Below are 12,052 nucleotides of genomic sequence, written 5' to 3' on the forward strand. Positions count from 1 at the left end.
AAAAAAAAAAAAAAAAAAAAAAAGAAGAAGGAAAGGTCATCCTTGTTAAACAATTGCAAAGAATTTGGGTGTATTGTATCCAGGCACTGATGGAAGGCAAAAATTAAAAGCAATCAGATATCTGGTAGAAGAAATAATATGTAAGCAGCAAGGTATCCAGGCTACTTTGTGAAGCCATGGAAACACAACCACCCTTAAGACCTCAGAATTCAAGAGCTACCAGTGTACAACTATCCAGCCTGTACAACTGCTGCCTAACTGAGCCCAGCAAAGCCATTGGGCAAGGGCTGTTAGAGGCTTTAGGGACCCAAACACCTACCTCAAAGTGTTCAAGTGGCATCACATTGAATAAAAATTTTTCTTCTCCAGCTTTACAACTTATTATAGTTTTTCCTGTTGGGTTCTGGATTTACTTGGATCAAGTTACCCCTCTTTCTTGACTACCTCTCCCTTTTGGAATCAGAGTGTCTAGCCATGCCCAACCCACTGTTGTATGTTTGAAGTAAGTAACTGGCTTTAATTTCACAGGCCCACAGCTGGCGGGAATACATCTCAGGATGATCTGTGACTTAAGTCTCACCCCCATATGACTGAGATGAGATTCTGGACTTCGAACTTTTTAACTGACATCAACACAAATTATGCCTGTAGGGGTGATTAGGATAGGATGAGTCTTTTATATTTGAGAAGCACATGAGTTTTAGGAGGCCAGAGGGCCAATTTATATATATATCCCTTCTAAAATCCATGGAGAAATGTATTTGCTACTAGAAGAGGTGTTGTCTTCAAGAAATGATTAGATAATTGAAAGATCTCTGTCTTATGAATGGATTAGTGCTCTTACCATAAATCAGTCAGTTATATTTATTCTGGGTTTGTTATAAAAGTGAATTTCGCCAGATTCTTTCTGTCTCTCTGGCATATCCTCCACCATGTTATAATATAACACAAAGATACTCGCCAGATGTCACTGTCATATTCTTGGACTTTCTGATCTCCAGAACCATAAGCCAAATAAACCTCCATTGTTTATAAATTACCCATTTTGTGAAATTCTTATACAGCAGTAGAAAAGAGACTAAGACAAGCCTCATGTGATTAGATTATGCCCATTCGTGTAATCTCCTTACCTGGTTGAGCATGCAGTACAACATAACATGAACCTAGGTATAATATATTCACAGCTTTCAGAAACTAGAATGAGATGTCTTTGGGGCAGAATCATTTCTATGTACCCCACTAGAGAAGAAAAAGAGTAGAAGAATAATTTGGGAGGGGTCAAAGTGAGAATAAAAGGAGCTGGCTTAAAAACAGCAATCAGTGTTTAGAGCAAATAACATAGTCCCCTGGCAACTGCCAACGCACTAAGAGGGATCCAAGCAGTCCTGAAGATTAAAATCATATTTTCATAATAAAGTTCTACCAGATAAAAGTTTTGGTTACAAAATGTACTGTTTTCCTGAAACTGGCTTAAACAGCAAATATATTTATTTTTACCATATAGCAGAAAGGACAGAAATAGGATGGTTCAAAAAGATCCTTTGAGCCAGGCATGGTGGTGCATGCTTGTAACCCTAGCACTCAAAAGGATGAGGAAGAAGTATTGCCATGAGTTTCAGGCCAACGTGGGCTAGCAAGTTCAAGACCAGCCTGAAAATAAATAGGAAGACCCAGTCTTAAAGAAGTGGAAGAAGAAAGAAGGAAGGTGGAAGGAAAGGGGGGGGAGGGGGAGGAGGAGGAGGAACAACAACAACAACAACAACCCCCTTTTCAAATGCAAACTCTAGTGCTACTCTAAAATTCTAAAGGTTTTACTGTGTTCACAGAGTCCTGAGCATCCCATCAATTCAGACCAAAGTAATAGCCTCAGGACAGACAATAACTACTGGTCAAATCTGTAATTACTTTGGCAATACAGATATTAAAACCTAAAAAGTTTCTTTGGGGAGAATATTATATATGTATTGGTGTTAAATTCTATCATTATGCTTATTAAATAAAAATAAAAATAAGTATGGGATATAATAAAATAGAAACAGAGAAATCTGATTTTAAAAATGTGAACTCTTTTAGTTATTTTTGGATTTCAAATATAAGTATATTTCTTTTCTGTGGGAAGTTTTGTTAGAAAATGTAAGTGATACAATCAACAAGCATATGATATTTATCAAATTAATAAAACCAATGAGTTTATAAATCATAAAAAATTGAGGACAGTTTCTCAACTATAATATGTAACTTTGTTTCATTTGTAAATACATTATTTCAAAAATATTATATGAAAAGAAAATGAGAAAGAACATATGTTTGAAGATCATATCAAACTAATAATATATTTGGATTATCAGTCTGTGTTGCATAAATTTTTGTTTATTTCATATCCTTTTTTGCTGTCATATATATGTATATTTGAAATTTTTATTTAGTATCTTCATTTCTTGTTGTCTTGTATGTTTGCAATCTTTAATTCAAAAAATGAATAAAAAAATAAAACCTAAAAAGTTCCCTTCTCTTTTCCTCTGATTAGCAGCTACAGCCCAAGATATTGCCCAAAAATCATTTCTCCATCCGATCTAACCACCACCTCTATGTCTTGGACACTTCCAGAGCCCCACAGTTGAATAGTTTTTAATCTTGAGAGAATTCAAACCAATGGACTTGAGCCAGATATAGCGGTGAAGAGTTACAATTCATCTACTCCGGAGACTGAGGGAGGAGGATCACAAGTTCCAAGCAAGTCTGGACAACTAAGCAAAATCCTGTCTCAAAAGTAAAAACAAACAGGAAAAGAAAAAAAAAACACCTTTTTGTTTTTAAAAAAAAAAAGAGCTAAGGACATAACTTGGTGCTCCCTCCCTTCAATCTCCAGTATCACCTACCCCCCCAAAAAAGGACTTGTCTCCTCTGTCTAGACAGAAGTGTTTAAGTATTTGAAAGGGCTGAAAAAAAAAGCTAGTTTTATACCTTTTTTTCCTGCTATGTTTCCTACTTCCCTCTTAGACAAAGTTCAGCTTACATAGTTCTAAATCACGAGGAACTTTTGGTCTGCCTGGGCTACAACAAGAGGAACTGTCTTGGGTTACATATAAAATATAGAATACAGTTAATGTATATAAATAACAAAAGTTACATTCTATCTTATTGAATTATTTGATGAAATAACTCAAGTCCAAATTTAATAATTAAATAAGAAAATTCATATGCTTAACAATAATAAATGTCTCATAGGCATAATGTGTAAATTGGGTGAAAAACTATTACCATCAATGGCTGCACTTACACTTCAAGCCTCACAAGTGCATGGAACATCTGATACACACACGATTCAATTCAACTATGTATGGCAGGTGGGGGAAGTGGTGTTAGTATTGCACCACATCGTCCCCCAATAGCGTTCCACTTTTGCTATTATTAGTATTAATAATAACTATATAGTCAGCACTCGAGTGCTACATAAGAACCATGAAAAGTATCACTAAACATCATATAATAATGTGAAATCGTATAATCATGTGGGGCCATTTATTAGCTGTCAAGGGAGACATGCAGCCCATAAGCTGCAGGTTGGACACAGCGGCTCTAAATGATAAACTCAGACACCATCAATTTGGAATGTAAATTGCAGAGTTGGGGTTACACATACACATACACACACACACAACTTGATCTCTGCTTTTAGATAGATCAGCTTCTGTCTAAATTTTTCTTCCTCTTGTAGGATCCTTCTGAAGATTAAAAGGTATAATTCTCCAATATCCTAAGTTTTTCTACCAGCCACCATACTGATTCACAGTATCAGTGTCCCAAAGTAGGACTTCCAAAGCTTAACAATTGCTCACAACAGTGCAGGAAGACTTAACAACAGTCCCTTTAAAACATGAAGATTCTTCCTTCTACTCCAAATCTCCACTAAGTCAATCCTAAACTTCAAGTTCCTTTTATATATAGCTTCTCACTTCTAAAATTCACATTTTTAAAAATTCAAATGTGGCTTGAATTTCTTCTACTGAGAATATAAGAAAACCCTAATTCAAACTGGTTTAAACTAATGCTCCTGACACAGTAGGTGAGAGCTGTGGCTCCAGCTCTCTGCAGTTCACTCAGCAATGCCTCCTCTTGTGAGGCTTCCATCTCAGGATGGCAGCAAAGCAGCTCTGGCCATTCTAAGCATAACAGACACAACAATGTGCAGAGAGTAAATTCTTACCACAAGTTCCTACAGAGACTTCTCACCTCATTTCTCACTGACCAGGTCAGGATGGTGTGACCAGCGGCTGGCTGATACTAACTACCAAAGGTATGTGTGGTAGAGGAGGAAGGTAACCACGAGGAAGGCAGCTACGAACTACTACAGGAGCCACTGAAATGTCTATGCAAGTTTGCTGGTGCTATTGAGGAGAAGGAGCAGAAATGGCAACTGGATTGATTGCGGATTGGAGATCAACTTGTATGTAAGGTAAAAGGAATAAATTGAAGGTGGTAGTGAGTCTAAGTAGCTTTCAATTAATCCAATCTGACAGGGAAAAAATGAATGCAACAAATGGCTGATCAAACGGAGGAATGGGAAAGATCAAAATCAGGTGTTGATGTTTTAAAAAGGAAAAGGGAATAAAAAGTCTCTGAAAGATCTGAAATAGGTTTGGGAATTGAAGATTTGAACATAGAACAATTACAGATGAAGAAAAATCTTAACCACAGAACTAGTTGTGAAAGTAGAGTGATGTGTAGGTCTCTGTAAAAGAGGAAATTAGTGAAGAATAAATACACATAGCCAATTAGTTACTGACTTGAACTCTGAAATTAATAAAGTTGATGGGAAGAATCACATGTAATGAAACAGGCTAAGAGGAAGTCAGGTGGAAAAACTTGGAGACATAATGGGAGAGGAGAAAAACTAGCATTGAGGAACAAGAATGGGAAAAGAATATTCTAGCCAGGGAAACATTCAGAGAAAAGAAGCAAATGGAAAGATTACAGACCAGTGATGGAACCTTTTAGAGTTTCCAATGATACAAATGGCCAGCTTTAGCATACATGGAACAGGTTCGCCACCACTTTTAAAGACTGCCTGTAAAAACAGAAGAGTGATACTGACTAAAAACACAGTATTTAGAGGAACAAGAGGCAGCTCCTCAAAAGTTTGACCACAAAATATGAACTGTTATTTTCATTTTACTAAAAGGTAAATGTGAGGATTTTTTAATGTTATTTTTCTGCATGTGAAAAAATGCAGAAAACACCAGTTTTCTGGACTTTTTTGAATTGTATATGATAGGATGGCATACATAGTCCTTAAAAAGTGATGCACTTAGCCTTGATCCTTTTTTCTTTAAACTATTTTAAAAATTCAGATTTTATAAGACAGCATATATTACATATAACTATTTCTTTCTCAGCAGGAGGGAAGTACACAGAAGGAAAAGATGGCAATTTAAGATTCTTAAAGTCAAACACTATTAAGCACAAAGCTCAATATATTGGCAAGCCAGTAATTCTGGCAATTCAGAAAGAAAGAAAGAGAGAGAGAGAGAGAGAGAGAGAGAGAGAGAGAAAGCAAGCCTATGAAAATATTACCCATTTTTTAAAAAATATGAAAGAACTTAGAAACATTCAGAAAACCACATTATAAGATCAAAGTTCAGATTTTCCCCTTTTTCATTTTCACACTGCATATAAAAACCAGTGATTTCATAGAGAACTTTTTAAAAAATTGTAACTGATAATTAGATTATTTGTATCGGCAGTTGTAGTCTCTCAGTATGTGTTCATCTAAATATCCCTAAGGTATATCAAAATTCACTGATGAAAATATATATGTTATTGTCTTTAATGGAAAAATAAACCCTGACCTGTTTTTTCTGCAACAATATGCTATTCATCTGATACTACATATCCCTCAGTAATGAAGTAGTTTTGCAACACCTTACCAAGAGTCCAGAAATGTATGCAATAAGAACAGAAAAGCACGAGAGCAACCTTCAAGAGAATAAAAGCATTTGGCACATATGTATGAACACACACATTTTAAAATGGCAAATCTTAAAGTAGAAATAAATTATGTGAGAAATAGAAATGGATATAGACTCAGAGCCATTTTGCAAATACAAAGATTATCTCCTTTGACTAGGTAAACACAAGTCAGGAAGGCTATTACTAAATTTTGGGTCCTTTGAACAATAAGATGTTCTATTTATAAACTAGTATCATTTTTATTTTACTACTGTGTACATTTTCATATATGCTGGAGTCACTTCTTGAAACTAGTGAAAAACAAAAAGTAAGTTTTGCCTTACAGTGACTTGATCTAATTAAAAATCATATATTCTTTATATGTATTATTTAAAAATTGTTTAGCATGTATTTCCACATCACAGGTTTATTGGACACCTCCATTTCATTGAAACAAATCTTACCCTTTCTTCCTTGATTAACCATTGCTCTAACTGCGACATGCTGCATCAATTTTTAAAGCTTTTAAAGGAGAAATTACAATGCCTGCTGTGATAATTGTGATACTATCCTAACTGTTGCAATCACTTTAGAACTACTTCTTTGCTTATCATTAGCAATGCTAAATGATAAAAATAATTATATCAAGAGTATTCTGGGAAATGATTGTTTAACAATTTTTAATATTCTGAAAACTCACTCTAGAAAACTCTCAGCTGCATGATTTGGGATAGTAAGATGACATGCACCCTTCTAAATTTCCCCTAATAAAGTAAAATTCCCAGAGACTTCTCAATCATTCTCACCAACCACTCTTTTGCTAGTTAACTTCCCTTATCATCAGAGTCAATAAACTAGTTGCCAGATCAGGCTGACAAGGGATTAATCAAGGTAGAACTATTTTCTAGGATCAAATCCAGTAAGATTCAAGTCTGAAAGCTTTTGTGTAAGATGTGTGAAAATGAAGAGCAATACACAGTTGAGTACAAAGTGATCACTTCCTTCGCATTCTATGCATCTGAGAAATTCATATGTAAAAGATAAAGCATCTTCTCCGAGACACCTTATCTGAAAAAGCATCAGTTGCCCTTAAGTGCTGCCAGTTGACTTTCTAAATGTAACATAAATAGCCTACACTTGTAAAATAAAATATAATGTCTCACATTCTGTTTTCTTTTGAAAGTCAACTTATTCAAATGATTATTCTTCTGGAATTTAAGAGTTCTTGACAAGTGACAAATGACAATGCATACATGATAAACCAAGACTAAACATGGACAAAAATCAATCTCAACTTTCCTGCTTTTTATCTTACGAACATCTGGGTTTAATTCTACTCAAAGATACAGTGGAGAATCAACATTAGAGCAGCAAATCCATTTAACCTAACTGATTACACAAGAGAAAAGATGGTGTGAAATAAGTAAACTCTTTTTGGTTGCTATTAAAAGGACACAAGAGCAAAGTCTTGAAGAGACTTGTTATGCGATAAAACTATTCAGTGAGACTATCAACATCACTCATTTAATTAAGATATTATAGTTACTGTCAGAAAAATAGCCTAATAGTGACTACGACATTTTTTTAAATCCTCCTTTCCAACCAATTCTTTTTTCTTTCTTTTTGTTTTTGTTTTGGTACCAGAGATCGAACTCAGGACCTTGCGCTTGTGAGGCAGGCGGCAGAACCACTGAGCTAAATCCCTGGCCCACCAGCTCCGCCAACACCCCTCAAAACAATTCATAAGTTGAAATACACAAATAAATAAATTTTAAAATAGATGTGCTTTAGGAAAAGTCATACAATGGTAAAGAAGATTTAGTGATTTTTCTTCTATTTGAATACTTTAGAATATTGAAAAATAATTCAACTAAGGAATGGAAAGCCAAACTGGGGCAGTGGGAAGGTCTATGTTAAGGGCCAACTCTGTAAACTTCTGAAATGTTAAACTATTAAAAAAAGTTTTAAAAAATAAGAAACTAGATAACTTTTTACCTTGAAACAGTCAAACATAAAAGGCTCTTCTCTCAAGGACATCTTGATAGATTTTACAAACAGCATGGCACTCAAGTGTTTGTTGAAAGGATGGATGAACAAATAGCTAGTTGAAGCAAAAACAATTTGGAATTTGGCTTTTATACCTGATTATTCTTTTCTGTCAGCTGATTGAGAGTTTCAGATTGTTTCTCCAGGGCTCGCTCTAATTTCTTATACTTGAGCTTCCACTGCCTAATGGACTCTTGAGCTTTTGTTTTCAGGTCTTCTCTCCTCTTTTCTGCCTCTTCTCTCAGAGCCTCTGACTGCTGTAACTCACTGAGGTACTGCTCGGCCTGCTTGGTAGCATCCTCCGCATGGTGCGTCAGCTCTGAGATCTGGAAGTCAGCATGCTTACGGTCAGACTCACATGTGTCAAAGTGGTTTTGTATTTCTTTGAGTTTATCCAACATCTGTAGCTGTTGTTTTTCCCTGTTCTCCAGTTCACATATTAAAGTCTAGGAATAAAGCATATAAACATTAAAAATAAATAAGATATCAAAATTGATTGTGCAAGAGGTCATCAAATAATCAAATATGAAGCACTAATGCTACTGAAATGGAAAACATCAGTATTAAATGTTGCTAACAATAATTCTAGAAAATCTGTGTATGTCACAATCACATTAGTGTATTTCTGTGTATTTCATAATCACATTACTAAAGAACATTTTTATAGAAATATTACCTCTTTTTATGCTATTATCCAAAACGAAAAATGTGTATATTTTCCATTGTCACTAAAATAAAAAGCATTGTTGAGAAAAACAATGTGCATTATTTTAGTAAAAACCTAGGGCGTTGTTCAATCAACTAGAGGAATATCAGTTACTTAGAATGGTCAGATTATTTTAAAAAACCATTAGAAAGAATGTAACATTTCCTTCTCTGGCACACATAAAATTTTACTGTGATAAAATAAAAATCAGTAACAATAAAATGAGCACGAATATCAGAGATATCAGTATAGATAATACTATATTTAAAAAGTAAGTTGAAAGATTCCCAGGAAAGTGTTCATTGACACATTGTTTATGGCTAAACTGACATAATGTTGTAAGTTGAAACACTTATCGCAAGCGGTCATGAACCACCGGCCCATAAATAAAGACTTTTAAATAAACTTAATTTATGAAGAATATTTTGCAATTAAGAAAAAAAATCTTAAAATCTCACTTTCCTCATAAGAGCAGTCTTTAATATATTAAAATTATACTAAACATTATGACCAATACATATTTTAATGTGAGAACATTTAAGTTTAAAAACAAAAAGATACTGATTTTAACAGAGAATGCTACAACCATTAACATTAATCCACTCTTACAAACTTTGTGAGAAAGTGACACATTAATAAAGAGCTATGTGTCACATAAACTGACCCTGTTTCTAAATACCTAGGATTAACACAAGTGACATAAAATGGTCATGTGTCCAAATAAGAATGGGCTAAGGAGGGCAGAAAGACACTGTGAGCTGGATAAACAGTATGTATCTTGTACTAAAGCCCTGACAACTGAACAGACTAAAAACATTTACAAAGTTCATCTAGCCCCAACAGCAGAATTTTGAGGTCTCAATTTCAATAGCCATGATAAGTGACTCAAAGGTAAATATAATATCCCCTTGATTAAAGTCAATTTGACATTATGCTAAAAAATTCTTTTAATAATGCCTTGAAAACACATATTTTCTGAACAACAGGTTTGCATTTGCTCAGTTTGCAAAATTCAGTGCAAACAAAACAGTGAACTGAGAACTATGTACTTGTTTGTATGGAAAATTCTAAAACAAAATCAGAAAACCTTACTGACTGTGATCCACTTTGCCTTTATTCTAACAATTTTACCAATATTCTATTAATTTTATTAATGCGAGGCAACCAAGTGATTCCACCTTAAAGAGAATGGAACTGATATTTTTCATTTTTAGAACATATACATGGAATAAAGGTGATTATACCTACTATGTGTCAGATACATGATTTATAGAGAAACTAATTAGGGTTGGCTTCATTAATCGAACTGGGAAGGTATTTATACCAATAGTTAATTATAACAGCAGATAGTACTAAATGCTAAAATGTGATAGAAAGTTGCCCAAAATGGTCTATATTTTACAGTGTGACTAGAGAGGGTCTCTCTTAGGTAGTGATGTATACGTTAAGATCTAAATGATAAATAGAGCTGGCAATAATAAACAACTACAACTATTCTACAACTAATACTGAAATTTAGTGAGCACTTGGCTTGTGCCAGAGATTGAACAAATACTTTCTATTAGCTGCCTCATTGAATCCCAACATAAAACTAAAGCTAAGCTACTACTATCATGCCCAATTTGGTCACAAGCAACCAATGCTGGCAGTTAAAAAAACTTGGCTTGAGAAAGCATGAAGACTAACAAGGCCATAGGTATTTGCACCCAGCTAACCTTACTACAGAAAACATGTTTTCAACCCTTTGCCAAACGTTCTGCTTCTTAGTTGACCCTGATCCCAGGCCACCTCAGGCACCACTCCAAGGACTCTATCTTGATGTTTTTATCAGAACTGCCGCCTTTAAAGTAAAGGTCCCTCCCTCAGCCCCCAGCCCCTACTTCGGGCTTTACCCACCAATCTAACCAGTCCTTTTACTGTCCCCCTATTGCTACATCTGTTCTTTGCTGTTAGAGATGACCACTCCCTTGACATTTCTTCTGCATCTTTAAATCCTAGATTCTCTATCCTAACCTCCATATTCTTTTACTGTAGATGCACTCTTGCTTATGTTTCAAACTCCTTTGCAAAACTGGTCAACTACTGAACTTTAACAACAAAATCATCAATTCTAGATGAACTAAAAAATTTCCAAATTCCTATCTCAGGTTGCTGAGCCTTACAAGGAAAATCCACACAGAAGGATCGGTCAATGTGAATGCACTTTGAAAGCCAGCTGACCAGCAACCAAAATTTCTTCCACAAGCCTTGACCCAGTTCACAAAATGGCCATTCCAAAAAGTCTCAAATTGCACTCTACCTCACTTTTAGTAATTTAGTATAGTTCCTCCTTCAGGGAAAAAGTGAACGAATTAATGCAGAATGCCTCAAAAATGTTCTAGTGATATCATTCTGAAACTAACCAATGTCTAATCTTCTTACTCCCCTAGCTCTGAGGAAGAGAGCTCTTTTCTCTTGACACAGATTAGCCTGTATTTGGCATACCACTCCACATCTGTCAGGAGCTTCACTCTACCAATCCTGTCTTCTCTTCTACTTCCTGAACCTCTCTCTCTCCCTACTGGATCATTTTACTCACTTCTGCCTTAAAAAAATAATAATAATAATAACTAATAGTTTTTTTAAGTAAATTATAAAAACAAATTTTAAAAAAATTTACTTAACTCAGTCTTACATTATCTTCTAACTAGAAACCTTTACTTTTCATCCTTTCAGGTCAACTCCTATAAAGAATAGTCCATACTTGAGGCCCTCACAATCTTAATATTAGTTCATTTAATTTACTATATGTTTTCCCCCCTATTATGCAATTAAAACAGCACTTATCAAGATAACTAAATATCATCTACAGCCAAATACAACTGATTCTAAAAATGTTTCCTTAACTAGTTTCCTTGTAGCATATGACACTGTTAATTACTTCTAACTCATTAACTCTCTTCCCCCTTGATTTTAATATCATTTTTTACTACTTTTCCATTTTCTTCCTTTTTTTTTTTTTTTTTTTTTGTGTATTTTTTTTTTTTTTTTTATTGAGTTTATTGGTACATTTAGGGATACAGTACAGTTACATTCATTGTTGGGATCATGTACCTTTACATGGCAAGTCTTGATTCTCATTTTTTTCCCTTTACCTCTGCCCTCCCTTCACCCCCCCCTCCCCCCCCCATCTACAAACACTTTATTTTCATCTTTTCATTCTCTCACATTTTTTTCTTTTCCCTTTTTGTTCTTCCCCTACGTATCACACCTTCCCTACACCTTTAGCTCCTTTCCTCCCATTTCTAAATGTCAGTAATCTTATTAGAATCTTATGCATTGTTGCAGAATATTCACACCAGGGAAACTATT

At 34.7% G+C, this 12,052-nt stretch overlaps 1 protein-coding gene across 1 annotated transcript in view; it reads right to left on the reverse strand.

The window, feature by feature from the left end:
* The window catches only part of Cep128 (centrosomal protein 128), a 410,341-nt gene that overhangs the window by 270,791 nt on the left and 127,498 nt on the right, over positions 1-12,052 (reverse strand). Inside the window, exon 15 of the mRNA XM_033766889.1 lies at positions 8,091-8,441. Within this exon, the coding sequence (XP_033622780.1) occupies positions 8,091-8,441 (351 nt within the window). The remainder of the gene's footprint in view (positions 1-8,090; positions 8,442-12,052) is intronic.

Source organism: Fukomys damarensis, unplaced genomic scaffold (genome assembly GCF_012274545.1).
Source record: "Fukomys damarensis isolate Sample0158 unplaced genomic scaffold, DMR_v1.0_HiC HiC_scaffold_21, whole genome shotgun sequence".
Taxonomy (NCBI): Eukaryota; Metazoa; Chordata; class Mammalia; order Rodentia; family Bathyergidae; genus Fukomys; species Fukomys damarensis.